This window comes from Bipolaris maydis (assembly GCF_028858645.1).
Source record: "Bipolaris maydis strain C4 unplaced genomic scaffold PSV08scaffold_2, whole genome shotgun sequence".
In the NCBI taxonomy this organism is placed as follows: domain Eukaryota; kingdom Fungi; phylum Ascomycota; class Dothideomycetes; order Pleosporales; family Pleosporaceae; genus Bipolaris; species Bipolaris maydis.
Window position 1 is genome coordinate 1370691 of NW_027093858.1, and position 27592 is coordinate 1398282.

General features: G+C 52.6%; 11 protein-coding genes across 11 annotated transcripts; 7 read left to right on the top strand and 4 right to left on the bottom strand.

The window, feature by feature from the left end:
* Nucleotides 1–147: 147 nt before the first annotated feature.
* PSV08DRAFT_171300 (fungal-specific transcription factor domain-containing protein) lies at nucleotides 148–2763 on the bottom strand (the record flags this gene model as incomplete). Its single annotated transcript, XM_014229152.1, has 4 exons — nucleotides 148–1201; nucleotides 1255–2017; nucleotides 2068–2563; nucleotides 2620–2763. The coding sequence occupies 4 exons, from the start codon at nucleotides 2761–2763 to the stop codon at nucleotides 148–150; spliced, it is 2457 nt and encodes an 818-aa protein (XP_014084627.1).
* Nucleotides 2764–3639: 876 nt separating this feature from the next.
* Nucleotides 3640–6185, top strand: PSV08DRAFT_384082 (fungal-specific transcription factor domain-containing protein; the record flags this gene model as incomplete). The annotated part of the gene is made up of 3 exons (XM_014229151.2): nucleotides 3640–4046; nucleotides 4102–4704; nucleotides 4757–6185. The coding sequence occupies 3 exons, from the start codon at nucleotides 3640–3642 to the stop codon at nucleotides 6099–6101; spliced, it is 2355 nt and encodes a 784-aa protein (XP_014084626.1). The 3' UTR covers nucleotides 6102–6185.
* Nucleotides 6186–7095: 910 nt separating this feature from the next.
* Nucleotides 7096–7704, top strand: PSV08DRAFT_194880 (uncharacterized protein; the record flags this gene model as incomplete). Its single annotated transcript, XM_014229150.2, has 1 exon — nucleotides 7096–7704. Exon 1 carries the CDS (start codon nucleotides 7123–7125, stop codon nucleotides 7702–7704), a length of 582 nt encoding a protein of 193 aa, XP_014084625.1. The 5' UTR covers nucleotides 7096–7122.
* Nucleotides 7705–7865: 161 nt separating this feature from the next.
* Nucleotides 7866–8063, bottom strand: PSV08DRAFT_347335 (uncharacterized protein; the record flags this gene model as incomplete). Its single annotated transcript, XM_066092791.1, has 1 exon — nucleotides 7866–8063. One exon carries the CDS (start codon nucleotides 8061–8063, stop codon nucleotides 7866–7868), a length of 198 nt encoding a protein of 65 aa, XP_065949778.1.
* A 1022-nt stretch (nucleotides 8064–9085) lies between these two features.
* On the top strand, nucleotides 9086–10445 carry PSV08DRAFT_368121 (uncharacterized protein; the record flags this gene model as incomplete). The annotated part of the gene is made up of 4 exons (XM_014229149.1): nucleotides 9086–9352; nucleotides 9387–9617; nucleotides 9680–9861; nucleotides 9914–10445. The coding sequence occupies 4 exons, from the start codon at nucleotides 9086–9088 to the stop codon at nucleotides 10443–10445; spliced, it is 1212 nt and encodes a 403-aa protein (XP_014084624.1).
* Nucleotides 10446–10779: 334 nt separating this feature from the next.
* PSV08DRAFT_171959 (uncharacterized protein) lies at nucleotides 10780–11742 on the top strand (the record flags this gene model as incomplete). The annotated part of the gene is made up of 3 exons (XM_014229148.1): nucleotides 10780–11031; nucleotides 11087–11182; nucleotides 11233–11742. 3 exons carry the CDS (start codon nucleotides 10780–10782, stop codon nucleotides 11740–11742), a joined length of 858 nt encoding a protein of 285 aa, XP_014084623.1.
* Nucleotides 11743–12861: 1119 nt separating this feature from the next.
* On the top strand, nucleotides 12862–14747 carry PSV08DRAFT_194883 (uncharacterized protein; the record flags this gene model as incomplete). The annotated part of the gene is made up of 3 exons (XM_014229147.2): nucleotides 12862–12898; nucleotides 12967–13149; nucleotides 13204–14747. 3 exons carry the CDS (start codon nucleotides 12862–12864, stop codon nucleotides 14577–14579), a joined length of 1596 nt encoding a protein of 531 aa, XP_014084622.1. The 3' UTR covers nucleotides 14580–14747.
* A 642-nt stretch (nucleotides 14748–15389) lies between these two features.
* On the bottom strand, nucleotides 15390–16282 carry PSV08DRAFT_265635 (uncharacterized protein). Its single transcript, XM_014229146.2, has 2 exons — nucleotides 15933–16282; nucleotides 15390–15767 (listed from the first exon to the last, which is right to left on the bottom strand). The coding sequence occupies exons 1-2, from the start codon at nucleotides 16204–16206 to the stop codon at nucleotides 15451–15453; spliced, it is 591 nt and encodes a 196-aa protein (XP_014084621.1). The 5' UTR covers nucleotides 16207–16282; the 3' UTR covers nucleotides 15390–15450.
* Nucleotides 16283–16428: 146 nt separating this feature from the next.
* On the bottom strand, nucleotides 16429–17820 carry PSV08DRAFT_265641 (sister chromatid cohesion protein Dcc1). The gene is made up of 2 exons (XM_014229145.2): nucleotides 17543–17820; nucleotides 16429–17483 (listed from the first exon to the last, which is right to left on the bottom strand). Exons 1-2 carry the CDS (start codon nucleotides 17659–17661, stop codon nucleotides 16571–16573), a joined length of 1032 nt encoding a protein of 343 aa, XP_014084620.1. The 5' UTR covers nucleotides 17662–17820; the 3' UTR covers nucleotides 16429–16570.
* A 502-nt stretch (nucleotides 17821–18322) lies between these two features.
* PSV08DRAFT_407213 (uncharacterized protein) lies at nucleotides 18323–23375 on the top strand (the record flags this gene model as incomplete). Its single annotated transcript, XM_066093771.1, has 11 exons — nucleotides 18323–18415; nucleotides 18455–18553; nucleotides 18590–18816; nucleotides 18853–19071; nucleotides 19108–19393; nucleotides 19427–19479; nucleotides 19513–19630; nucleotides 19664–19769; nucleotides 19800–19807; nucleotides 19838–19870; nucleotides 19907–23375. 11 exons carry the CDS (start codon nucleotides 18323–18325, stop codon nucleotides 22943–22945), a joined length of 4281 nt encoding a protein of 1426 aa, XP_065949779.1. The 3' UTR covers nucleotides 22946–23375.
* A 980-nt stretch (nucleotides 23376–24355) lies between these two features.
* On the top strand, nucleotides 24356–25865 carry PSV08DRAFT_384091 (uncharacterized protein; the record flags this gene model as incomplete). Its single annotated transcript, XM_014229143.2, has 1 exon — nucleotides 24356–25865. One exon carries the CDS (start codon nucleotides 24356–24358, stop codon nucleotides 25787–25789), a length of 1434 nt encoding a protein of 477 aa, XP_014084618.1. The 3' UTR covers nucleotides 25790–25865.
* Between the last annotated feature and the right edge of the window lie 1727 nt (nucleotides 25866–27592).

Sequence of the window (27592 nt, forward strand, 5' to 3'; positions counted from 1 at the left end):
AAGTTGTGCAGAGTCCACAAGTCTACTCCTGGTAGACGTTGATATTGCACTTTTGTTCGTGTCTGTAGCCCAGTGGGTGAGGTCTACATGCTCTTCGTGACGTGTTAAATGTGTAGGTCGAGTTCATCAATGGTAATTTGTGTTGATTCAGTAGTTATGCAGCCGCGGAGGCCGGAAGAGCTGGTGGCTCTCTTCTATCATCATCTCAATGTTCTTGGATTCGTTCATCTCGAAATCGTGCATCAGCTCCATCTGCTGCTGCTGATTCAGTCCCGTTCCTCTAGAGTCTTGGCTCCAGGCTGGGTTAAGATAATCCGCCATTTCGTAGCCTTGATTAGCCGCATACGATTCATTGTAGAAAGGTGAGGCCACGGGCATGTTGAAGTTGTCTTGGGACGGCATAGTAAAAGTCGGGTTCCATTGAGGTAGCTCCGCAAAGGTTGTAGGTAGCGAGTTGAATTGTGTGGTGGGTGGGTGAGTGTAAATGGGTATGCTGGAATCGACGGACGTTTTCGGGCTCATATCATTGTGTGTCAGGGATGGAGGCTGTTGGGGTGATGAGTGCAAGTCAGCCTGCTGCACACTGGGCGCGCTGGAGAATGGGGCGGGTGCATTCGCCTGTCCATTGACAAAGTTGAAGAGCGGTTGATTGTTTGGTATGTAGCCGAATGGCGCTGTCACCCTGTCGGACGGTGTGCCCACTGATGCCGTAGACGCTGTTGCTGGGCTTGTAGTTCTTGACCGGTTGATACCATCTACGTTGCCGTTTGCTACTGAAGCAGTGTCGGATGGTGAGCTAGCCGAGATTGGGACGTCGCCGTCTTTGTCGAAGATCTTCATGCATGCGCTGATCAGGTTGTGGTACAGGCCAATGGCAGACTCGACGCCGGGCCATCGCTCAGATGCCTGTTTGATCGATTCCATGGCGACTACGAGATGGCCTTCGACCTCTTCCCGACTGTGGAGTTTTCGTACATCGGAGTAAGACAGGGTCCAGAGCATGGTGTTAATGCACATGAAAATGGATTGGGTAAAAATCCATGTGACGTCTACACTCTTGGTCTCAATCTGCTTCATGGTCATGTAGATGTTGTACCGGCATGCGTCGAAGCAACGGATGGCAGCATCAACCGACGGCCGGGGGACTTGCGGGGAAGGGCGGTACATGAAGACGACCATGGTGTTGTATCGTCCAATGAACCTGAATGGTGAGTAAGCATTGGCGTGTATTTCAGGATGAAGGGGGGTGCATACCAAACCTTGTTCAAACCCGAGCCGCCATCCATTTCTGGACTGGTGTCTCGCCAGGCCTCAATCTTTGCTTGCATCTGAGCAAACCAGGGGTGCTGGTCATCTTTGGGTTCTGGTTTCTTCTTTTGGTACAGCATCTTGCGTATTTCGAGCTGTAGCAGGCGCATCTTGTAAAAGTGTTGGCCGATCCATTTCTTGAGCGATGCCTGGGGCGCGGGCTTGATTCCCTCTCTAGTAATGTAACAGTCATCGACAAGCTCTCCAAACTTTACGTCAATGTGTTCGCGGCGCGTGGCAAAGTGGGCAGGTCGGCCTAGACTGTGTGACAGTCCATAGTCCATGGTAAGGATGCTCCAGAATAGACGCCTGCGCATGTCGACTTCCAGAGGGTCTGCTGAGCGCCCACCCGGGCCCATGGAAATGGTCTTCTCTTCGTGCAAGCCCAATGCTTGACACAGTCGCACGCCGAGGCCGATGATGTAATAGACGGCGGTCCTCGTAGGCGTTAGAAGAGAGTAGCCAGCAACTAGGCCAAAGCACTGCAACGTCTTGAGGTTCATGGGCTTGATGGCGGCTTCGAAGTACTTGAGGGCTGCAAGATAGTAGCTGTCGGCCAGGCCAACCCATTGCGTGTCCATTTTCTGCAGGCTGATGGCAATGACCATGCGCACGCAGTAGTTCTGGTAAGGGTCTGTGGAGCCATTGTAGACATCGTCGACGTCCTTTGTAAACGTGGGCTCGTGGAAGAGGGGGTACATGGGGTGCACTATCAGCAGTTAGCTTATGCAAGCTTATCAAAAGGAAAGAGCAACGCACCTTTGCAGTAGAAGAGCTCAACGAGCAGGTTGGTAAGCCCTCTGCTGGGCAGCTCCTCTGCCGCTACATCACTAACCATGGAGTATATCTTGGACGTGGGCCGCTGGTCTTCTTGGGTGAAGGTGTCCTTGATGTCCTTTGCGCGCGAGTGTGGCACAATCTCGGAGATGCTCTTGGACTCTGTAAACTGCTTGGCCAGCTGCATGACAAGGCGCGTAATGGTGATGCCGCTCGAGGGGCCCAGGAACTTTGACTCGTCCGAGTCCTGGACGCGCACAGTGGCGGCCCCGCGCATGACATCCTCAGGGTCGGGTTCGGCATCGTCTCGCTCGAGGTCAGCCAGCTGCTTCTCGAGTTGACGGACTTTCTGCTGCAGGTGGACAACATAATTGCGCGGTATCTTGCGGCCTTTGGCAGGGTCGTAGTACTCGCAGTGTGAGTTTGTGCGCTCACAGGGCCCGCACCTGGGGAGGCCGGGGTCGCAGCGTGTCTTGCGCTGGAGACGTGTCAGCTTTGGGCTATATACTTTTTTCGCCGGGGAGGGATGCTTACCGTGCGGCAGCGGCAGCAGGCCGTCAGGGTATGTGCTATACGAGACTGGGAGCCGGCGGTGGAGGTGGTGGTGGTGGTGGTGTCGTCGGGCGGGTGCGGGGCGGCTTCGGTGCTTGTCTGTATGGCAGTCGAGGCGGCGTCCATGGCTGCGCTCTCACTGTCCGGGCAGAGACAGCGGCAGAGAGAGGGACAAGGGCGAGGGTGGCGACGAGGGCGCAGTGTTTATGATTGTTCTTGGGCCTGGCATGTGGGGAGAGGGCGGGCGTGCACGGCCATGGCCGGAGATGGTGGTGCGGCGGCGAGGATGATGATGTGCTTCCTGCTGTGTTGCAGTGCCTGTGCCAATGCCAGGGCCAATGGTACGACTACCAACAAGACCGATGCCGACGTCAGTGCCAGTGCTTGCAGACGCAGAAGAAGTGCAAGGACGGGCAAAAGGAACCAGGCCAGGGCGCAGCATGGGGGTGGGTATGGCCTCTGCTAGCCAAGGGAAGGGTAGGCTGCGGCACCGCCACCCGTAGGCCTCGAACGTCGCAGCCATGGAGGAGCACCGTCGCCGTGCAATCAACGGCCCTCTTGTCAGCTGTCAGCGCGCAGAAGCGACTGTCGCAATGGGCGGCTCTTATGCCCCGTCCGGTACAAGCCTGAGCTGCCCGCTGCCCGCTGCCCTACCCGTGGCGAGGTCACTGCTCAACACCACGCTATCTCCTCTCCGTACCATACTATGCACACTGCAATCCACCCCCCGGCACCGCATCCCCACCCTTCCACGCGACACTGGCACTCCCTGCGCTAGCCTGTCCGCCTGCATTGCACCGAGCCCACCGCCGCCTGTGCCTGTGCTTGCTGCCGTCTCGTCCTGCCCTGTCCACCACCACCACCCAGACCTCGACCAGCCGTGTCCAGTCGGGCCTTGACGTATCGCCCCACGTCCCGAGCTAGCCCCTCTCTCTCACTGACCTCGCTTGCAACCTCTCATGCTCCAACACTGCTGCTTGCCCCTTCCACATCGCTCCAGAAATGGTCCTTGAGACCCCATTGCTCCGCGTGAGCAGGCCCGTCGCCGCCTGCTCCCGGTGCCGTGCTGCAAAAGTAAAGTGCGACGGCAAGCTGCCCGCCTGCACTGCCTGTGAAAAGTCCAATCGGGCCTCGGAATGCTCGAGCACAAACGACCAGTTTGCCAGGGGCAAGGAACGCAGCTATGTTGCTACCCTCGAGTCGAGAGTCGAGAAACTGGAGAAGAAGATCCAGGAAGCAAGAGCAAGGAGAAAGTCTTCGGTTATCATCATGCAAGACACGTCCGACGACTCCACCCCACGCAGGGCTTCCACAGACACCCTAAAGGCAACCAAGCCTATCAGCCAGCGTGCTGCTCGACAGAGAGAAGCTTCCGACATTGACGATCTGGTATCCGACTTCGGTCTTCTGTGAGTGCTGTCCGTTGAGATGCCCATGCAAACCTGCTGCTGACTCTCCAACCAGCGCCGTCAATGCCACTGCAAGAGACTTTTATGGCTTCACCACGGAAATGTCGTATGCTCGCCTTATCAGATCCGCCAGCACAAAAGAGCCCTTGTCAGGTGACTTGATCAAGCCGCTCCCGCCAAGGTTCGCAGCCACGCCGCTCATCCAACACTATCTCAACAACGTCTTTACCCTTTGGCCCATTTTTGAAGAGGCCACTCTCTATTCATCTGTCGAGGCCGTCTATCAGCAGGGAAACAATTCCACTCCATGGGACCGATGGTGCGTCCGCATGGTCCTGGCCATTGCCTGTCTCTCCCAATCAGATTCCAGGGGAGACAATCATTACACAGATGCAGTCGGACACATGATTGCTGCACTCGAAAATGCCGAAGAAGTCCTCCATCCGGGATACATTGCCAGCATCCAAGCCTTGGTTCTCTGGACCATATACGCCACAATGGACCCTCACCACTTCGACAGCTGGACACTCGTAGGCGCGGCTTCCAGAGCAATGGTCGACCTTGGTATTCACCAGGACCCCTCCAAGAACGTAGCCATATCCCGCACAAAACTAGAGTTACGGCGACGGGTATATTGGTGTGTCTACTCCTTAGACAGGTAAGCATACTCATAACCAGCCCTACATCTTTCATACTAACTTTGCATGCAGATCTACTTCACTTGTCCAAACGCGCGCCTTCTCCTTCTCGGATGAAGCAGCAAACGTGGCTTTCCCCTTCTACAGCACGCCCATGTCGCCAAAATACTCGTCCCCCCAGTCGCACCTCTTCCAGCAATCATTCGATACTGCCATTGATCTATTCAAGATTCGCGAAATTCAGTCAGAGTGGTACATGGATCTGTTCCAGTCCGGACGCGAACCCTGGCCAGATCCTTACCAATACATCTGGAAGCAGTACAACAGGATGACCGACTGGTTCCAAGATATGCCGCAGAGTACACTGCCGGCAGTCAAGTCTTTCTTCGAACTAGAGTTGCTCTACAGCTATGTCTACATTCTGTCGCCCAATCCGCGTATACCCCACATCCACGAATATGCCCAGCGCCTAATCTTTGAGCATTGCATCGCCTACGCTACGAACCTCCTTGCCGTCTTGGACAAGCCCTCCCACACTGTCAAGCCTCCAGTGACATACTACGATGCCATGCGGGCATACATGACCGGTCGCCAATTCGTCGACGTTCTATCCCGAAATCTCGAGGTCATCCTCGATGCGAGACCGGCGGTACCTCCTGCACCGGCGACGGGTACACAAGTGGAGTCGGAAGATCCCCTCGCCCCACCCACGCAGGTCAATGCACCCCCCTTCCCTAGTCCTTCTCCGGCAGGACAGTCACTGCCCTTAGACCCGACTACCCGAGCTATCAATGCGCTCAACGATTACACAACACTACTCTCTAGGTTCGGACTAAGATTTGGTTTCATACACTGGCGCGACCGATTCCAACGCGAATCAGCGTCTCTTTCAGCACAGCTTCACCAACGCAGCCAGGCAGCGCCAACGACTTATTCTCCGCAATGGGGATCGATGCCATCTTTGTCGCCGCAACCGCCGCAGTTGATGTATTCCAATCTGCCAGCGACGCCGCCCAGTCTCTTTCCTCAGCAGTCGAGTCCCTATACTAGCTCACTTTCGTACAACAACTCGTATGATGGCTCTGGGCAAAGTCCGCAGCAGCATGGTATGACATACGATGCCAGCCCAAGCCAACAGACATGGGCGACCCCATCTCCTCAGCCGGTGCCTGAGCTTCCACAGCCTTCGGGCGGCCAGACAAGAAGGGCACTGGTATACGGACCCGGTATACCAGTAAATACAAACCGAGGCCGTAGTCCTGCAGCATCCTCGTCGCCGGCGCATGACACGAGTAATGGCTGGGTTCAACAAGACCAGCAACACTCAGACCCCTCTAGTTACTTCCAAGTACCGCCATCTATGCCGCAACAGAACAGCGGCTCCTGGGGCCAGAGCTCGCCCGACAATTGGAGCTGAATCGCATAAGACCATTGGGGCGAGCGTATCCAGTAGAAAAAAAAACCATCTAGACTAGGCGATTGTCCTTGGTGTAGAGCTTCTGCCGACGCAGCATGCATCTGCCTGCCATTTTCGCCGATCAAGACCGACGCTTTCCACGTGTAACTGGCTGGACAGTTCGGCTGTATGACTAGCGTCTTGCCCGTGCAACTAGTGGGGAAAACGGGAGCGAGGCATGTCACCCGGAGAAGGAGCGGAGATGAACACAATGGAATAGGAAGAAAAAAAAACTTCCCGCGTGCTGGGCATTTTGTAATGACCCTGGATGATTTCCCGGGTATCGACGATGATTTTAGTACGATTGCGTAAACATACATGCGCATGCCACAATAGGGGTACGGACTAAAGTCTGGGACTAGCGTCCGGTGGGTGTCATACAGAAGTATATGCCGCAAGAAGTAACGGAGCGGCACCACACAAATAGACGATTTGACGGCGTATGACGTGCGAGATACATCAGCAATCAATACCGTTTTCCATACTTCCCTTTTTGGGATACATGTTTCTATCTTTAATGCCGATTGCGGGAGCCAACTAGAACAAGAGACGATGTTTGCCACGTGGTATGTACTATGTCTCACAAGTCTCTCACATGTGACAGAAGGGCTGCATAATACTATGTTTATGACAATGACTAGCAGGTTTAGGTATACCGGGTTATCAGAATAACGCACACGCTACCAACCAGGAGCGAGATTTATTTTTCTGCCTTGCATGTGTTGTCGTGTTCAAAAAAGATCGACAGGGACCAAAATTGACATCCCCCCACCTGAACAAAATCGCGGGGCACACACACATACCCCACCCCGCGCTGCTATCTCTGCGCAGCTCCGATTGAACGAATCCCACTCCCGATAATATGGCTTACTACATTCTCGTGTGCACATTTGGATATAGTACACCAGCCAACTCGCTACTTCTACCTGAACCCCCTTGAGTTACTTTTTTTTTCGTTGAAAACGATAACGAAGCAACGGCAATGTCGACACCCTACGACCGGGCCCTCAGCGCCATTGACGCCGCGCACGCCCTCGACCCCAACAAGATCGAGCTCAACGGCGTGACAACGCCCTACGAACTGCACTACGCCCAAAAATGCACTGCCTACCTCTCCCAGCGCGCCCCAGACGCCTCCGAAACCCTACGCCTTGCCATCCGCGCCCAGCACTTCCGCCGCTGGGAAGTCCCACGCAGCTCCTACCCGCAAACGCGCCCGGGGTACCACGCCTGGCGCACCTTTCTCAAAAAACGGCAGGCGGAGCTCGTTTCGCAAATCTGTGTCGAGTGCGGGTACAGCGCGGAAGATGCGGAGCGCGTGGGCGCGCTGATACGCAAAGAAGAGCTGAAGCAAGACGAGGAGACGCAGGTGCTCGAGGACGTGGCGTGTCTTGTTTTCCTCGACGACCAGTTTGAGGCGTTTGAGCGCGAGCATGATGAGGATAAGATTGTGGGGATTCTGAGGAAGACGTGGGCGAAGATGAGTGAGAGGGGGCATGAGTTGGCCTTGGGCTTGGACATGGAGGGGAGGAGGGGCGAGGTGCTGAAGAAGGCTTTGGGGTGAGGTGGAAGATGATGATGCAAGTAAGATTTCGTTTGGTTGGGGATAAGGAGACTGAGTTTTTTGTTGGTTTAGAAAGGAGGGGTGGTTATGTGGTTATCATTTTTTTGAGCCGAGAAAAATATAGTACTACTACTATTATTGTGTGGTGTTTAAAAGGTTGATTAGGCTCCGCCTTCACGCTTTGCGTACTCCTCTTCAATTGCTTCTTCGTAGCGTCGCTCTGCTTCTTTTTCCTCCTCAGTCTTTTGGGTTTGGGTGGCGCTGGCTACGCTTTGTGTTGATGGGTTTTCCACGTTTTGCGCTGTCTCTGCTGTGGTAGAGGAGGTGGTTTGCTGCGTTGAGGGCATGGGAACAGGCATTTTGATCGATTGGTTTAGTGGATGCTGTGTAGTTGTTTTGTTGGTGATTTGAGTGATGATGAGGTAAAAGGTTGCGTGTTGGAGAGGATGGTGGATAGGAAATTGGGGTGTAAAAGGTGCCTATATACACGGGTGGGGCGACGTCATTGTGGCGGTGCAAGTGTGGCTGGAAGCTTCTTGATGGCAGTGATTCGCCACACCTGTTCTGGACTTGTGTGCTGTGGCGATTACTGTAGGTTGTAGCTTGGCACAGTACAGTGTGCTACAAGCTTGCATGTGACTATGTGAGCTGCTGATCAGTGGAGTTGTTGAAGGAAATTGCAGATGTACAGATCTCAAAAGATATGCTAATGATACTACTACCATGTGATGCTGGGTTGGAAGTTGCGCTATTTCAAGGTTTAGATGTTGTAAATTTGCCGGCGTGCTACTTGCTGCTATGACACGCCCGGGTAGTGTAAGACAAACAGCGTTCTCAAAGACGACATAGGAACGTTTTGTGGTCTGGCAATTTGAGAAATAGATGCAAGGTCTTTGTGTGTGTAATGTGGAAAGCAAGGTTAAGTACTAATACGGAAGGAAATTTCAGATTCCATCAATTACTCGATATTGATGCACTTGGGTTGATATTCCGAGGTTTTTGTGTTAGTAGGTAAGATCAACTTCCTGACTCTAGGCCTCCCGCCTGCCGCTTCCAAGATAAACGAATAAACAAGCGACAATATACATGCAGCACCGTCCATTGAAAGGATCGCTAGCGCTTTACATAATGCATGGGTAGTGCAGAGCTTTTCCAGTAGCGACACATGTAACTAGCATCTGATCGGCTGTCAGCCCTTAGACGCCCCGTTATGCAATGCAAGGCTGACCATCCACTCTCACTTCAGGCTGTATGCCCGGCTGTCCAGGTCCGCCTGAAATTTGTCCTCGGTGTGTGAATAAAAATGCTGACCTGCGTCTTTGCATTCTGTCTCAATTCTCCTGTCGTGTTTTTTACCCATAACCAGTATCTCCACGTTACGATGCGGTTGTTTCATGCTCTTGCCTCTTGCCAGCTGCTAGCAACAAGACTTGTGGCTGCTGTTCCCCTCGATTCACAGCCGGCGTCGACTATCAACATAGATCCGACTGTTGGACCCCTCGAAGCTCTTGCTCAACTGCAGCAGCATGCCTATGAAACGCTGAAACAGCGCGAGAGTGTCTCCAAAAGGGATTCAAAAGGTTGCTCATTGGCTACTGCAACCATACGGAAAGGCTGGCAAGTCATGCATAGAAACTTGCTTTCATTTGTTGATGTTGAAAAGGGAATATATAAGCAAGAAGGATCGGAAGGCCTATATCGAAGCTGTGCAATGTCTTCGACGATTGCCACCCAAGTCTGATCCGTCCTGGGCTCCAGCAGCAAAGAATCGCTTCGATGATTTCGTCGCCATCCACGTGAACCAAACCTTGTACATACACGGAAATGGTCTCTTCCTTACTTGGCATCGCTACTTTGTATGGGCTTATGAACAAGCTCTTCGAGACGAGTGTGGCTATAAAGGCTACCAACCCGTGAGTCTCAACCTCTCCACTACTTGCAAGTTCTGCACTCTAACCCATATCCCATCCGCTAGTACTGGGATTGGTTTGCACATGCGGACAACATCTACGAGTCCCCCGTTTTTGACGGGAGTGACACAAGTTTGGGTGGTGACGGCGAATTCTTTGCACACAATGGAAGTCTTGCTGGCGGTCGATTGATACCAATCCCCTCTGGGCAAGGGGGTGGATGTGTCAAGAGCGGTCCCTTCAAAAAGTGATACTACACCTTGAGATGGCAAATGTGAAAACAACTGACATGTTTACAGTATGCAAGCAAACATTGGTCCCATCTCGCCTGGTATGCAAGGTCTCAATGACCTGGCGACTGGCATTACCGACCACAACCCCCACTGCCTGCGCCGAGATCTCAGCCCCTACATACCTAAGAAGTGGTTCACTACGGAGAATCTACTGAATGTTACCATTGGTGCAGGGTCAGTAACGCATCCCATTTTCTGGCAAGAAATTCAGGGTCGGTATACGGACGGGTTTTTAGGGTTGCACGCCTCAGGGCATTACACTATGGGTGGAGACGCAACAGATCTCTATTCCTCTGTCAACGACCCTGCGTTTTTCCTCCATCACACGATGCTTGACCGCATTTATTGGATCTGGCAGGTGCTCCACCCGGCTGAGGCAAGCAAAGTGACTGGCACCTTGACGCTGCAGAACAAGCCCCCAACGCGCAACGCTACCATTGATGAGCCGTTGGAGATGGGAATCAACGGTGCGACGTTGAAGATCCGGGATATGTTCAATACGCTAGGTGGTACTCCTCTATGCTATATCTACCTTTAAGCAGGGTCAACCAAAAGCGTAGATCTTTTGGTTGTGCAGCGTGTTCGTGTGGGAGGGATGGCTCGTTTCAATCATTATTTGCTTTCGTACTGTCTCGTCGAATGTGCCGAGACATGCAACAAGGAGCAGAGCCTTGACACTAGTTGGGTGGGTAGTGACTGCCTAAAGTACAAAATGTTCGCTATCGTTGACATCACACTGGTTTACGCCATTTTGAGCGCGTAATCGCCAAAAAAAACCAGACCCATCTCAGTTCAGACGCAGCACATGAATGATGAAAGTCAATAGTCTTCCACGAGACGATAGACAGTTGTTAAAACATCAATCTCATACCATGTCAATCTACGATATCCCACCCTCCCCACCTGAACCGGTGCACGTGCACGTATACAGCAACAACAAACACAAAAACAAATCACAGCACTTATCTGACTCAACACGTATCATACCGTCCAAACGGAAACCAGGGGCTTCCTTCATGAACGAGAAGGCGAAGAAACACTTGATCACTCGGAAAAGACGTCTGCCGGTGCATCGGCTTGCTCTTTTGCGAACTACAACAGGCGATGGGTTGCCCCAATCGAGTGTAGGAGACTGTCGCAGATGGTCACTTAGTATGACGCTAACGCTGCACATTCTAGGATATGGAAGTTACTTTTTTTCGTTCCATTGCGGTGACTGATCCCATAGAGGATAGCCAACTCGATGGACCGATTATAGATCCGTTAGGTGGTCCTGTATGATTGGTGCATACAAGACTCATACCACTTTCTAATGCGAGTAATAGATTTGCAACATAGTCACGTTGGGAAAAACGCCGCTTGCCCACACGGCGCAGCACTCAGATGTACGCAACATACCTACAAAGGGAGCCCCAGACAGAGCTTCTGCAGCCCATGAAACGCTCAAAGAGACGAGTAGTCTCACTCCAAAGCAAATCCCAGATGTTCATCTCGCTCATGATGGGCGCATTGATCACGAGCTCCAAACCGCTTTAATGAGGCAGTCAGATCGCCAAGGAAACTATTTGTCGGCAAGAACAAGGAGGCCTGGCATCTTTCGTACTCTCACGTTAGGAAGTGGACCTTTGCCTTCACCTGCGGATGCGTTTTCATATAATTTACAAGCCATGCAAAGGGATGAACAAGAAGCTCCTGGATCGCGCAATCTACATAGGCTTCAAAACCGGCTTACTGGCCCAAAATCGATGCAATTGACACTCATCAGCAGTTTGGAGTATTTGAGAAGACTACCAGTTCTCTCTCCTCCAAAGGTCTCAGGAAGAGTGGGCCCTTGATGGTTCTCCAGTATTATTACTCCTGTTCGATACCATTCCGATGATTCAGAAGCAAAGAGTGAAAAAAAAAGCTCCGTACTCTAGTCACAGTATTTCGTATCATAAACCGCACCATTGGTTTCTATGATGATCAAGGGATATTGCAGATCAAGCTGCTAAACTCTCAGGTGGCATGCGATTGCTCCCAGTGTCATTATACCACGTATGAGAATACAAATCGGAGGGATACGAGGAACTGATGTCTGTGAATGACACAGTAAGTGCAATTAAACATACAGCGGAGCTTCGCGCCATGTACTATGATTGGCTCCTCGTTTTTAAGTTCGAGAGCCGCAGCGGGACGGGAAGGGACGCTGTAAGTCAACGACCTGTGGTAACAGGAACAGTAAATGCTACGCACTGCCGTAATATCAGACAAACTATACTGTCCCGGGTAGACACAATTGCGAGTAGAAGTTTCCAGATTCTACAATTTGGGAGTTAATCAGTGTTTCGTTCGGATACCAACAAGTAAACGTGGCGTTTCATGCCCTTGTTCCCTTTTTTAACTGCAGTATTAATAAAGCTTAATAACTGCTGTTCATGAAAATGTCTCTCGATGGAATAGAAAAGCTCTTGTTCAGCACAACTCTAAAATGTTACGAGGCGCAATGCTTGATGAACATTGTTCCGCAAAGAACTATCGTATACTTGAATGATAAAACCAGGGCCAATGGCAATTGCGGGACGCAAAGATCTACTGTAGATCAACGATGTCATCCCGTGTGGAGATGCTTAATTCTGGCTAGTGGAGCGGTAGCCCTAAAATAGCGCAAAGATCGGTGTTTTGGCCTCGCGGCTCAGACCCCAACATCAAACACTACACTGTTTGGACGCATGGACAAGTCACAACTCACATGTTTGACTTCCGTTTTGACACATGTTGGTGACAGCCTTTGAAGGCTGTCACATTGCAGAGTGATGAGTATGATAAACTTTGTGCTCTCCGCACGAAGTTTCTCTCGACTTTTCAACCGCCGCATTATTCTTTAAGTGCTGGCGCCTCACGCACTCCGGCGCTCTCGCTGACCCCAGTTTTCCTTCAATACTACCAAAGGTGATTTGCAGGACAAGAGCACAATGGTACCGCAGAGCGGCATGCCTCCACCAATGGTAAGTAACAAGATTTGGTTCAAGGCATTGTCCAAGATTGCCGCAATCAATGGCTAACTAGGAAGAAGGGAGCCCGAAGACCTCCATTCGCCCCCACAGTATGGGCATTGGGAGGGTCTCCCGTAAGAAGCGTCGACCTTCCAGTGCAATCGATCTTCTTAGTCTTGTTTGTGATGGGAGCAGCTGTACATATGAGAATCTTTCGACAGAACCAATCCAGAGGTCACAAGTTTCTGCCAAATATTTTCATGTTTGGTAAGTCTCGAAGTCTTGTAAGAATGGAACACCCAACACTGATATCTTAGCTAGGCTTCTGTATGGAGCGCATCTTGACATCGATAGTACGGTTAGCATCAGTATCGCATCCAACAAGCACCTCGCTAGCCATAGCTGCACAAATGTTTGTTTCAGCTGGTGTAGTCATCTTGTTCGTCATCAATGTCGTCTTCGCAATGCGCCTCGTCCGCTCCATACATCCTTCGGTCGGCTGGCATCCTGCTTTCGGCATTGCGTTCAAAGTCATTTGCGTACTGCTTGTGTTCACTATCATTACAGTCATCAGTGCTTCAGTCCAAAGTTTCTTTACTCTCAACAAAAATATACAGGCTACTACTCGAGGCCTCCAACGATTTGGTGCAATATTTCTCGCCATTATCGCCACACTACCGTTGCCCATGGTTTTCGTTACAATCACCGCCCCCTATTCGTCTATTGACAATTTTGGCGTCGGCCGGCTGCGCACGAGGGTTTTCACTTTGCTCATCAGCACAATACTTCTAGCCCTCGGTGCATGGTATCGCTGCGGTGTCATTCTGCAAGCACCCACGCCGCGATCGGAACCTCTGCCAGGGTATCTTGGAAAAGGAGCATTTTACTTCTTCAACTTCTTTGTGGAAATCCAAACGATACTCATGTACGCTATCTTTCGCGTAGATCTTCGGTGGTACATACCCAACGGCGCCCATGGGAGAGGGAGCTATTCTCAGCCGCAAGTTCAGCGAGACGTAGAGAAGCAAGAATCTCGGTCGGCATCCTCGGACAAAACACGATACGACACCCAATCTCTTCGGACTATAAAAGAGGACGACGAAGAGGACAGAGAAGTGACTAACGAGAAACCCACCTGGCCACTTGGACCGCCCAGAATCATAGAAATCGACCTCGGAAACGCATCAAGCAGCTCTCTCACCCCACCGCCACCTGTAGTCCCAGACACGAGGCGAAGCTCAGGTCGCAGTTCGTATGCTCGTCCAAAAACAGCAGATAGATCCATGCGCAGCTCCATCCTCTCGGAGCGCTTCTCCGTCCTCATGGCCAAATCCACAAACACGCTCTCCGTCTTCGCATCCGCCGAGCAAAAGAAGCGGTGGCGCGAAAGCGAAGAAGCAAGAATCGTTCGACGCCTAGGCGGTCCCTGGCAACAACTCGCAAGTCCTACCGACACATCGTTCAGCCACTCAAACCGGAGCCCAACACGAAGCGGCTTTCGTCCCAGCACAGCTGGAAGCCATGGCTTTGAGCCTCCGAGCCCAGTACATTTCCGAAGCGCGTCTGATGCGCCGACGCTTCCAGATGTTGTCTCTGCAGGTGGCTGGACACCAAGAATCGACTGGGAATTCAAGAGTCCACAGCGCTTCTTGAGCTTGAAACGGAAAACCTTGCTCGGGTTAAACATTACGACATGATCTCCAGTCTTTCTCCCCCCCGCCGATCGATTGACCGTTTCGCAAGCCGAATGAGCCGACTACATATGACTCGCCATGGCGTCTCTTCTTTTTCTTTCCTTCTCTCTCTCTCTCTCTCTTTATGATCGGACGAAGTACCCGTTATACTAATTCAACTGCTGGCCAGCAATATCCATTCGCTTACTCTTTTCCTTTTTCTTTTCCCTTTCTGTTAATCGACATACCCAGGTTCATCGGCTTTTCCTCTTACAAAAGCAACGCGCTGTAGCATGTTTTTTTGCCCCTTTGCATCTTGCACACGGGTATGTAATGTAGTAGTAGGATATACCAATCAGATTGTGCAATTTCTCTAGATACCTTTGCTATGCATGTTTGCTAATGGAGAGGTTGTGGGTGTTTTGTGCTGTGCTGCCGGGTTTTACACCTCAGGTGTTAGTGGGTTGCCCAAAGCTTGGACTAGTGTAGTATCAAAGGAATAAAAAAACAAGACTTGGATCCAGGGTCCGTAGTGCGTAACGGGGAGATAGGATTCGACGGTGTCAAGTGTCAGATGTTTCGAGGTCTCGAGATGTTGGTAATGTGGGGCGGACCGTGTTTGAGACGCGAAAAAGAAAAGCGTGGAAGAAAAGGGCGAATACAAAACATTCCCATGTGTTTGGCAATGTCAGACATGCGAATTTGTATCAAGAAACACATTTGGTTCTACATCTCGCGGATCTAACGAAAAAAAACAATGAAAAAAGGATGCAAAAGAAAAGCGTCACGTCTCAAACGTTTATACCCAGCGTTTCAAACATCCAACCTCCCATTCCCCCCCCCAAAAAAAGAAACACGACAAGACGTAAAGAGAATTCTACATCTATTCGCAAATTTACATAGGAATCCTCCTCATCTCGTCCAAACTCCAATACTTCCTCATGTTCTCCGCGCCCAACTGCTCCACCTCATCATCGAGATGCTGCCATAGCACCTCGCCAAATGAATCCAGAATCTCCTTCATCTCCTGCAAGCGTAATTCGCGCTCTCCAGACTCGCATTCGTGAAGATACTTCTCAGCCCTGTCGATGCCGACGTGGATCTGCTTGTGCTGCGAAATGAGCTCGAGTTCTTTCTTGAAAGCGGGCATCCGCTTAGCGAGGATGGGGAAGATGTGTTGTTCTTCTATTGTGTGGTGGAAGGTTAGGCCTTCTTTTTTCGGGAGAGAGATATGAGTGTTAGTATTTTTTTTTTAAAAAAAAAAGAAGAATTCATTTGGGAAAGGCGGGAGAGAAGGAAGGGCTCAATATCAACGTTTTGAACATTGGATAAAGAGGGTAAAAGGGAAGATGATGAATGGAGGGAAAGTAGTCTTACGGCAGAATTGCTTGCATGTACTGATGAATTGGCGGATAGACATGTTTTCGGGTCTTTTCCCAGCTTCACATGCTGTGTAGATGACTTTCCACATTGCGCGGAAGTGTTCATGATAACGGTTCATTTCCACAGCCATTCTGTTGTATTGCCGGAATTCAGAAGGCGTGAGTTTAGGAAGGGGCTTTTTTTCTTCAGAAGGGGGCTTGACGGTGGCATCGTTATCTACTGGAGGTGCGGGCGCAGTTGGGCCATTGTCGTCTGAATTGGTCGACATGGTTTCGGGAGGGGGCACGGGGTATTGGAGAGCAGCCTTGGTAACAAAACACTGCCTTGGATCTCTAGTGTAGTATGTCCGTATAGGTCTAGTGAGTAGTCCCAAGAACCGGACTCGCTTCATAAGCTAAGGAAAGAGTTGCGCCGAAGGAAAATACGAAATCGCAGTTTTGGTCATCTGGGTGGCGCACATGAATGTTAACGCGGGGGTTGTAGTTCTAGCCAGTCGCAGCTTATCAATTTTGTATTACAACATTACAAAATATTACCAAGCCGCTAGTCGCGGCAGTCGGATGCCGACAGACGCGCTCTTGACACGGTCACGTGATGGAGACCTCATCACCCAGCACAACAATCAGAATGGTCTATTTGTTTCTTGTCTTGGCAAATTTTTCATGCCATTTACGCGCCGATGGCTTTAGAGCCGTCGTTCCGTTGTCCACCACCGGGGCTGATGCAGCCTTACCCTTGGCCTTGATGGTTGTATCTGAAGGAAATTCATACAAGCCTTCGATGGCTGTAAGCTTAGCATCTTTGCGCCATACTTCTGGTAGGCGATCCTCCCACGTGTCAGTGAAATCAGCAATCAAAAAGTCAGCACCGCGCCTGGCATCTAGCAGGGCTTTCCCGGTAAAGGCGACTGTCTTTGCTCGGTCGAGACAGGACCACGGTCCGCTCCTGTCAGTGTCATCCGTTGCCAAGTACGCAAGCACGGCTTGTGTGAGAGGAGAGGGGTGCCCTTCTTCAGCTACGGCCGTTGCAATGTCGCTGGTCATGAACTGCTTGTCGAGGGGGATGCCCTCCGCCAACGCAGCAGCAATGATGGATCTCCACACATGGGAGAGGGCACTTGGAGATGGCTGATACGAGCCCTCATCGGTGTCAAAGGCCATAAGCTGCGTCCACCCTGCCTGGCACTCTCCGTCGGACAGGGGCATGTCGTTGAATATGCCAGCCTTGGTCATGCCGTTAGGAGTGGCGTCAACGTCGCCAGCAACAATGTCGTACACAGGGAGCACCTCTCTCAACAAAGCAATGGCAGAGGCAGAAGAGGCATGGAGCTCGAGTGTGGAGCTGCACAGAGCAATGGCGCGTGTGACAGGGATGGGGATCTCGTTGCCATGGGCTTCGAGGGCTGGCTGGGTCACGAAGAGCGAGTTGGACGTCTGAACCTGGCGCACCTGGAACGACTTGTCCGGGGTGCAGAGTACGGCATATGCGGGCTTTGCGTTATGCGTGCCAGTAGCAGCGGAAGCAGCTTGCGATTTGATGGACAGTCTGGCACGCGTGGTGAGAAAAGGGAGTCGGTATCCAATGCGATACGACGGCAGACGTACAGCGGAGGATTTGGCTTGTCTATCAGCTCAACGATTTCCGGGGGCAGCTCGAGCAGGCGGAAATGCTGTTGTTGGTGTGCTATGGAGACGGGCAGGCCGCCCTGGTGCTGCGTGGCCATTGCCGGAGCCGGGCACTCTACCAGCCCAGATGCGCGATAAAACGTGCCGTGGGCGGTTTGAGCATATGAAGCCAGCCGCCACCGTGAGCTGCTATGACGACGATGTTTTGATATTCGTCGGCACTGCGGGGTGGGTTGATGCGCAACTAGCTCGCAGGCGGGTCGGAGGGATGGATGGAGCAAAAGTAGGCTGCAGGGCCATGTATTCGCACCAAAAATACCTGGCACTGCGGTGATTAGGACCGGGACCCCCCATGCGTCTCCTTGTCGCCCTGATTGCACGTTGGCAATTCGCCGTCTAGTCTCCCGCCCGCGCTTGGTCGCTGCTGCACGACCGCCTTGATTCGGGCTTCAACAGATCGCTGCCAGCTTGTTGTTGTGGTGTTGTTGTTGTCTGGACTCGACTCGACACGCGCCTGCTGCCCTTGTCCTGTATGGCTACCCGACTACTACGACGACAGCACCTCCACCTCCACCTCGACCACTGCCACGACCACGACCATCACCGCCGCCTCGCCTGCCACCACCACCACCACCACCACCATTGTCCGTCCCCACGCGGCTGCGCCATGCAAGCGATGCACTAACCTAATTGCTGCCCTGGTCACTTGCTTCGCTGTACCCGTCCGGCCTCGTCACTCGTTTCCACGCCATCGACACCATGGGCGTCGTAATTAACCCCGAGCCCGCGGCACTCTCCGCAGACGACCTGTCGCTTTTCTACACCACAGACGAGCTGCTCTCCAATTCTCCCGTCCTGATTTTCTACGGACCGACCGCAACTTCCACCCAGGCCACGCACTCGCGCATCCAAGCCCATGTCTTTACGCCCGCCGGCCTGCAGAACTTCGCCCGCCTGATTATATCCCCGACAGCCACCTTCTACAATGCCGTAACATGCCTACCTCGCGAGGAACAGGGCGACGAGATATGCCGCGGTCTCGCCTTCAGTCTCTACAAATACTTCCTCGAGCTGCCCACTGAGATCAAGAGCGCATGGAGCAGGCGCTATGGCTCGTCGGAGAGCCTGCACTCGGCACCCAGGCTGTTCTCAGAGTCGCATGCTGCCATCATCGCCGCCAAGATGGTCAAGGTTGAGAATGTCATGGATGTCATAGTAGACGTGCGGCATGCCTTGGGTGAGCAAACGCTCTCGTGGATAGATCTCGATGTTGTCCTGCCGCAGGGAAGCATCCGCAAGCTCAATCCGAGAGAGTCCGCCCAGTTTGACGACACCGAAGAAGACCCGACCCAGCAAAAGTATGAAGAATTCGCACCTCTCATTAAGCTATTTGGAGAATCGGCATTCCTGCCCACTGCCAAGCTCCGCCGTGCGCCCTCAAAACCGACCGCCCTCAACCGATCCCAGAATTTCTCGAGAAAGCAAAAAGAGACGCTCCGGCGCGAGATGTGCGAATTGCTGGACACGGAAGAAAACTATGTGAGCAAGCTGGACGAATTAATTCATACGGTGGCTGTTGAGTTTCGTGAAAAGGCAAAATCAAAGTCAAGTTCCAGTGGTAGCCCAACGGAGCAAGCACTGCAGGGTCTATTTCCTCCCAGTCTGGACAAAATATTGGAAGTAAACTCGCAATTCCTGGAAGCCCTGCGCGTGGTGTTGGAAGAGTCGGAGAACGGAGCAATTGAAGACATTGAAACTGCCGCAGACGACGTCTACATCGCTCCTTTGCGAGGACAAAAAGACGCACCGGACGTCACGGGAGCGGCTGCAGTTGCAAGGACCCTTCTTGAGTGGCTGCCGCAGTTCTCTGATTGCTACACTGATTACATGGCGGCACATGGCGACTTCTCGCAACTGTTAAAGCACTTTACCAAGGACTCAGCCTCCAGCTTTTCCAAGCGTGTCTACGAGACAGGTGAACAGCGACTCACGTCCATGTTGATTGAACCCGTACAACGCCTCCCCCGATACAACCTCTACATTGATAATATTCTGAAACAGTTGCCAGTCCGGCACCCGGCAATCAAACTATTCCTCAAGGCAAGAGATATGATATCAGACATTTGCACACGAGAGGGCCCGACTGCACAAAAATTCAGAATATCTGGCCGTCTGCGCAAGATGGTCTCGTCATGGCCATCTGGATGTAACCCACAAGGACGACTTATCACAGCAGTTGATTGTGTAGAACTATCTCCACCATATCACGGCGAGCTGTCTGGGCCAGCCACAGTATCCGGAATCATGGTACTCTTCACTGACTTCCTGATACTTCTTCAAAAGTCCGAATGTGGCTCAATGACCGCCCGTGGTTTGCTCGCTGAACTCGACAATCCAAAGTTTGCCGAGTCATTTGACGGTAACACCGAGCTCACATTCCACCAGCATCTGAGTCTGGGCGACGTTTTCATCAGCGAGCATTCAGAGGGAAACATCCTCCAAGTCCTATCTCCGATGCCATCAGCTAACCCTTCCTCGCGGTCACGGCATCGAGAACAACAACAGAGGCTTGGAATCCGCATGTTTTATCTCCAAGGCTCGTATGAGGGTAAAGGACAAAAGTTCACGGAGGAATTCACCAAGGCTCGGGTTGAGGGCAGATTTTCGGAAGCGGAGCGAGAAGGCGACAAATGGGAAGTCCGGACCTTGCCAGGCGACCTGAGTCTATTCTCGTCTGTCACAGAGGAAACAGATGGCAAGCAGATTGAGGGCCGGAAAGAGCCTGCTAAAATACAGATTCTCGTTGAGGGATCTAAGTTCTCCCAACCCATTCAAGTCGGCGACAATGGTATCGAGCTTACCATCACAATCTCGAGCCTTGGGGAGGGGCTGTATCTCCTGGAAACCAACGGGACCAACGGATACACGGCACGAGACAAACTGACGAGCCTGGAATTTCTGCCTGTCCTGACGAAGCGCATGACCAACTACTTCCAGCTGCGCAACAGTGTGAAGAACTTTGCACTGACTGAGGCCTATCTACGTCGAAACCACCAGATACTCAAGTCGCTTGCTCTTGAAATGTACGAAATGGAACAAGAACGAGGCAGCAAGAGCCGTCCCCATTCTCCAGTCAAGATGTTATCGAGCTTCTTTGGCGGAAGTGTGAGCAATCTCAGTGGCACCATTGGCAGGGAGGGCGGCGGTTCACGCAAACTACAGCGTAATGCCCATACTATGGGCGATATACCACGGATACCACCACCTCTGCAATCTGCACCTGCTCGCGCCCAAAGCCGCGATGGTGAATCGTCACGCCCCAACTCATCGAGTACCAATAAGAGCGCCTCGTTCAACGGCATGCTAACTGATCCCATTACGAAACTCGAAGAGACTCTTGCGAATCTTACGCTGGCTCTGCTCGCACGCAAAGGCAACATTGTCGGGCGTTCTGTTCGTGCACGGACTGTTGCTGATGAACTCGTTGTCAACGAACTCTACAACACTCTTCTTGAGAATCCCGGGAACCTCGATTTGGCTAGTCAATCATCAGTCGACGTGCTGTTTGCAGTGTTTGAAAAGTTTTTGAGTATTGGTTGGAGAGAGCGCATGGGCCCTGTGTTATCTCATGCTACACTGGTCTCGTTACAAATGCGATCAGACACGATGCCACCGGATGAATTCGAGGAGTTTTTCAGAAACATGCTTGAACAGTTTGCACCTCCAAACCAGCGAGCATTCCGAGCAGTTATCAACCTGTTGGCCGAACTGCTGGACGGTACTAGCAACGATGGGGACCGCGGCATTCTCACGGCTGCGTTTGCTGAGATGCTAGTTCCCGCTGGCAATTCGCACGACTTTATATCGTTGATGGATCGTCTAGTGGAAGATATCGATGTACTCTTCCCAGTCCAGACGCCCGGTGTTAGCACGCCGATCTACGGATCTATGGATTCGAAGGGTCGCTATGCGGCGGCTGGCTCGATGAACCCAAACACATCTCTCAGGAGACGATTTGGCTTTGGCACTCTGAGCCGGGAGAACAGCAAGTCTGAGAACGATTCAAAAGTAGGGGCAATCTGGCGTTCGCTGAGTAAAAACAGTCATGCAGGGTCAGAGGCACAGTCACCAAGCATATCAAGAAACGGAGTCGGGCCCCTTGCTCGCTCCAACTCGACCGACGCTGCGGCTCGTCTGTCGCCCAAGCGTCCATCGTCTCGCGATCGTCCAACGGTGCTGGGCGCGTTCAATTTTGAACCGCCGAGTACCAGTAATCGACCTTATAGTGGGGTTCTTGGAACTATTGGAGAGGTACCGCCCGCTGCTGGGCCTCCCCGCAAGAAGCGGCGCTCTTCTCTGAGTGACCTCAAGACATTACAAGATGCTGACGATGTGCCTGAGTGGTCCCCGCAGACTCCGCGCAAAACGGATTCGGTGCTTCGTCACGAGAATCGGCAGATTAGCGATTCGCCGCGTCCGGAAACACCATCGAGTGCGGCCTTGCTCAACAAGCATACGTCGTCGATACCGACGCCTGCACGACTTGGATCTCCGATGCGATTGGAGAAGAAGGAGAATGCAGCGACGAGCGGGTCAGAACGTCCAGGGCACTCACGGTCAAAGTCGATTACGCCGAAGCTGGAGATCAAGGATGAGGTGACGATCAAGTCGCTCAACCCTACAAAGAAGCGAAGCGAGACGATTTCGGGCATTCCCAGTCTCCGACCGACGGGATCTGGGTTGCACGAGCGGACTGGATCTGGAAATACGGTTAAGCTCCCGCCTTCAACACCACGGTCACCGACCAAGATGGGGCCTGGTTCTACTGGTACGCCAAAGAGGCTCAAGATGCAGTCGCCTCAGAAGCTGCGAGAGCGACTGCAGCAGCAGGAACAAGACATTGATGATGCGTCGAATGCGCTGCAGAACGAGCTGAGTGCTATTGGACAGGAACTGAGTACCAAGGGGACACCGCGTCTGACGACGCAAAGCTCAGCGCCGTCATTGTCACTCACCAACGGAGCACGATCAGCAGAGGCGCGGATTGCAGTTCTGGAGAAGCAGCTCAAGGCAACACTGGAACTTTTGTCGTCGCGGACATCGGGGATAGCGAGCGACGTAGCTACGTCTCTGCAGGTATCGGAAGCACGGTGCAAGCATCTGGACCAGTTGTATCGTGACGTGAACGCGGAGAATGAGGCACTGTATGCACGGTTCAACGAAGAGCTGGAGAAGGTGACGAGCAGCGCGCGAAAGGGCAGAGCTAGCGACGAGGTGGAGCGACGACTAAAGGCGAGCGAAGAAGAGGCAGCGCGTCTGCGGAAAGAAAACGCGCGTCTGAAGAGGGAGGTGGCAGGGCTGAAGGCGCAAATCAGGGAGTGAGGGTGGGCATGGCGGGTGCTCTGTGCCGATTGCTTACTCTGCTCCTTTTTTGAGAGAGAGAGAGAGAGATATTTCCCCAGAGCGAGAGAGTTTTACTTTATTGTGGATGAAATTCTACAAATTGCGGCAGGCCACTGATACGACGTGGGGCCTTGTAAGTTTTGTGCGCCAACGGGCCAGTCTTTTTTTTTCCAAAGGGGGAGGAGGAGTGGGTGGATTATGAAGGCATATGCCAAGGCGTTGTGTAGGGTTCCTGAGAGCAATATACCAAGTGCATGTTTTGGTGCGTATGTTCTTACGTAAGCAGCCGGGCGGTAGGCAGGCAGGTAGGTAGCTGTGCAAGTATGTACTTGGGCACATGTACAAGTCTGCAAGTGTGTGCATGTGTAGAGGACGTGAGACGGTGTGTATATGTAGAGGACGTGAGAAGGTGTGTATATTGTAGAGGACGTGTGAGCGTGTACAGTACAGGGACGCGCAATCAGGGGCGCGGGCCATGTGGTGGCAGGGTATGGGATACGGCTCAGGGAGATGGCGGGAGGCTCAAGCAACAACCCCGCTAGTTTATGCATGTGTTGGCATGGCGCCTGCGCCGACAGCCTATCTTGTGCCGCGGCTATCGACATGCACACCCACGCTGGCCGACGGATTGTGCATTCCAGCCCCGCCCCCAGACTGCAACTGTGAGGCTGCGGCCACCTGGGCCGGACGGGGCGTGTGTGCTTGCTTTGCCATCGCCAGCGCTGGGCTGAGTAGGGCCGAGGGCAGGGCGAGCAGCACACCTGTTTCAACACGGCCAAATCGGTCGCTATTTCGGGCTCGGACGGTCTGCCTTTCCGCGCTAATACCGCAGCAGCAGAGCACAACGTTTCGCCTCCGGAAACGGGGCCTTCTTGGTCCATGGCCATCGCCCAGCAAAGGCCCATGCCACTCCAACACGCCTGCCCATACCGCTCCTCGCCCGCCTTCTTCACCACCCACCACCCGCGACAGACGCACACGCACACGCACACGCACACGCGCACGCCCCCTGTCCTGTGCCTGCACCCTCGAACAACCGGCCAAACGCTGAGCTGTGGGCTGTGAGCCGAGAGCCCTGGTCCTCCTTCCTATTACTCCCTCGTACCCGCCGCCAGCCGCATCCGTGCGCCGCCCTCACCTTAAACCTACTAGACGAAACGGCCGCTGCAAGTCCGCAATTGACTCTGTCGCGTGCTGAAGAAGGCTCCATGACGGAGAGCGGCAATGACTCTCCATGCTGCATCGTCGTCTGAAAGCTCCCTCCATCTACGTCGTCTCTCGCTCGGCAGGCCTGCGTCGCAGCGCCCATCCGAAACCCGTCGAGTTCCAACCACCTCGTCCGCTCCTCTCCTCCCTCTCTGAGCTGGCTCACTTCACCGCCCCTACACCATGGCCTGGTTCCTGAGAGGTGTCCAGAGTGCCCTCTTCCACTACGCCTCATGCGCCCCCTGTACCGGCTACAGCGACGGCAGAAAAAGACGCAAGGCGGCCAAAGAGGCCCGCAAGCTGAGAGAGAAGCTGGAACTCGAGCAGCCAGGCGCATACTACCATCCTGAGCCTACTGGCACAAATGCCTACTGGAGCGAGGAAATCGCAATGGGCCCTGGCCCACCACCCCGGAGATCGAGGAAAACCAACACCACACAAAGGACCGGCTCGAGGGGACTGCCCACGCGCGGCACCCAGAGCTCGAGCCTGAGCAAAGGCGGAAGCAGCCTCGATGTCGGCCATGCAGCTGAAAACCGCCTCAGCGACGACACGCTCGATGACGACGACGAGACTTGGAACCACAAGCGCTACCAGCGAGAAGACGAGGATCTGTGGGGTTACGACGATCATTCCACAGCCCTCGAACATACAATGACAGGCTCATCTGTAGGTGGTGGCGGCTACCAATTGCAAAGGCCAAATGTGTCTAGGTCTGGAAGCTACTATGTCGCGCGCGTCCCTCCGGTCAATGAGCTGCACCCGCCCGTCGTTAGCCTGCCGTCCCCGGATCCTTCGGAAAACAGGTGGATGCTCCAACCCCCGCCCAAAGCTAGTGTCATGGCAGGCAAAGAGCGAGCAAAGAACCGGAGTCGCAGTGGCAGTGGTGCAAGCAGTCGCGTAGAACTGAGCCTGGGTCGCCAAGTGAGCACCCGACAACTGATGCAGAAGATTGAACGCGGACAGACACCCGATCGCCTCACAAACTCTCCAAACGGCTCCTACTCGAATCTTGTACACGGTCGCTGCAAGACACCCCAAGCCCGGCCCCCGTCTGCCACTAGCAGCTCACCCAACAGGAAAAGACGCGACACGGCCATGGCCCGCGACCTGGCCATTGCACGCACAGACACCGCCAGCACCCAGCATTCTTCTCTCGACCCCAGTGACATTACCGTGCGCGGCAGTTCCACTCTGAGTGTCGACGTGCAAGTAGTCCGCACCCACCAAAGCCGGCCGCTTCTCTCAACCGTGTCCTCGAGCAACTCTGGTCAAAACGAGAACACTGTTCCCGAGAAGCCCAAACCTGTTGTATATCGCAACTCCACCACCACTTCCACTTCCGACCTCAGCTCCCTCAACTGCCTCCAAGATCTCGTCTCCCCCCAAGCCTTGCTCACCTCGCGCTTTGTCTCTGCAACCCCCTTGGTCGAAGCCAAGATCCGCTTACCCCCTTCAGAAGAAGACATTGCTGCTCGAGCCCGCAAAGACAAGATTGCCCGCATCCACAAGCATGACGACGATGATCAGGCACATGCCATTGTCAATGTGCCTTTTGATCGTGAATCCGGTCCTCCGGAGAAGGATCCTGCCTTTCGATGGAGTGTGGATTTTTGACATCCATATGTCCGTTGACGTAAACTCGCATTTGGACGTCTGTTTTTCTTGCAGTAAATTTCCACTCTGACCTTTTTTCTTCTTTTCTTTTGACTCGTACGGTATGACTGGACAGCATCCGTATGAGCAATGCTGGCCGGCACGTGCTACCTCTTCTTTTTTTTCAACCCTCTCTCTCTCTCTCTCTCGCGGGACAGAGAGAGAGGGATAGCCTGGTATCGCTCTGCTGCCAATTCGTCGCCAAATCTTCTTTTTGAGAGCGTGGTCCCTTTTTTTTCCCTTCCTCTACTCTTACTCTTTTTCTTCTTCCCTGCATCCAGGACTAACTTTTTTTCTTGTTGCTGTCGCTGTCGCTGTCGCTGTTTTGCGTCATTCTTTTGCCCTTTCTCCCTCTTCCCTTTTGTCTTCCAATGAAGCGTCTTTTCCCTTATAGCGAGAGCGAAGAGAGCAAATTTTTTTGCATTTTTTTGGGATCGTTTTTTTGGCGTGGATATAGATATGACTGATATGACCTGTTTTTGCAACTCACTGGTGGCGTTTTTTTTTTCTCTCTATTCGTTTGATTGGATTCTTTGCCGTTTTGTTCTGGGTCTGGGGTACTAAGGGCATTTTGAGCATTTTTCTTTTCTTTTCTTTTCTCATCACTTTCTTTTCCCTTTGTTGTGGTTGTGGTTGTGGTTGTTGTCGTTGCTAGTTGGCTGGTTGATCGATTGGTCCTCATTTCACAATGTGTAAATATCATTGCGTGAGTAGAGCATTAGCTTCAGGTAGTTTGTTGTAGTTGTAGTTGTGGAGTCCTTTCTTCTACAAACAAAAATATAATTCATGCAAGACTGAATTTTTTTTTCTCTGGGTCCAGTTGCAAGTATCGTCTTGGTCGAAACAAAATTATCGATCCAAGGTGAAGGAAGTGCACGAAGTTTCTATCAAACTGCATATATATCATCATCTTTCTTGTCCGATCAAATCGTAAATTTCTACCCTCCTTCTTTTTCTCCCTTATCTACCATACCACTTTCCCCCAACCTCTCTTCCAACCAAAACAACAAAAAATAAAATAAGCTTAACCACGAGCTCCCCCTCCCCCCCAACCATTCCCATCTATCCCCTCCCTCCAAGAAGAAGAAGAAGAAGAAGAAGAAGAAGAAGAAGAAGAAGAAGAAGAAGAAGAAGAAGAAGAAGAAGAAGAAAAATAGACTAGTCTCCCTCTCATCTCTTCTCCTCACCGGGTTCCACCCAGATAGACAAATTATCCCATCATATCTCGTACCCGTCCCTACGAGCCCACCACGGCTATTCCTCCTGCCGCTTTCCGCGCACTTTGATGGTGCGACAAACCGGCCGCCTTTCCCCTCGGGCGCTAGTCAAGTGTGCTTGGTATCAGCGTTCCCCCCCCCCCCCCCCCCCCCACCCAATCCTGGAACCCTGTAGTACGACGGAGGGAAGGGTGGGTTAGTAGACTAACTAGATTGAAAGTCTTTTTTTTCTTCTTTAATTTCTTCTTTCGGGGAAGTGAGGGTGTTTTGTTTTGGGGGGGAGGGATGGGGGATATGGCGGCGGTTTTTTCTAAAGAACGATGGAAGGGGGGGGGCTTGTGGGCGGTGTGGGGTAGAATGTTTTATTGATGGGTGTGGGAATGAGAGAGAGAAAGAGAAAGGGGGGGAGGGGGGGGGGGACAGAGGTTTGTGGTGGGTTTGTAGTGTAGAGATGGGGAAGGATGTAGCGTTGGCATCTCCCGTGGTTTATTTACTTTTTACTTTTCCCTTTGGTGTGTGTTGGGTGCCTGTTTCGAGGGTTTGGTTG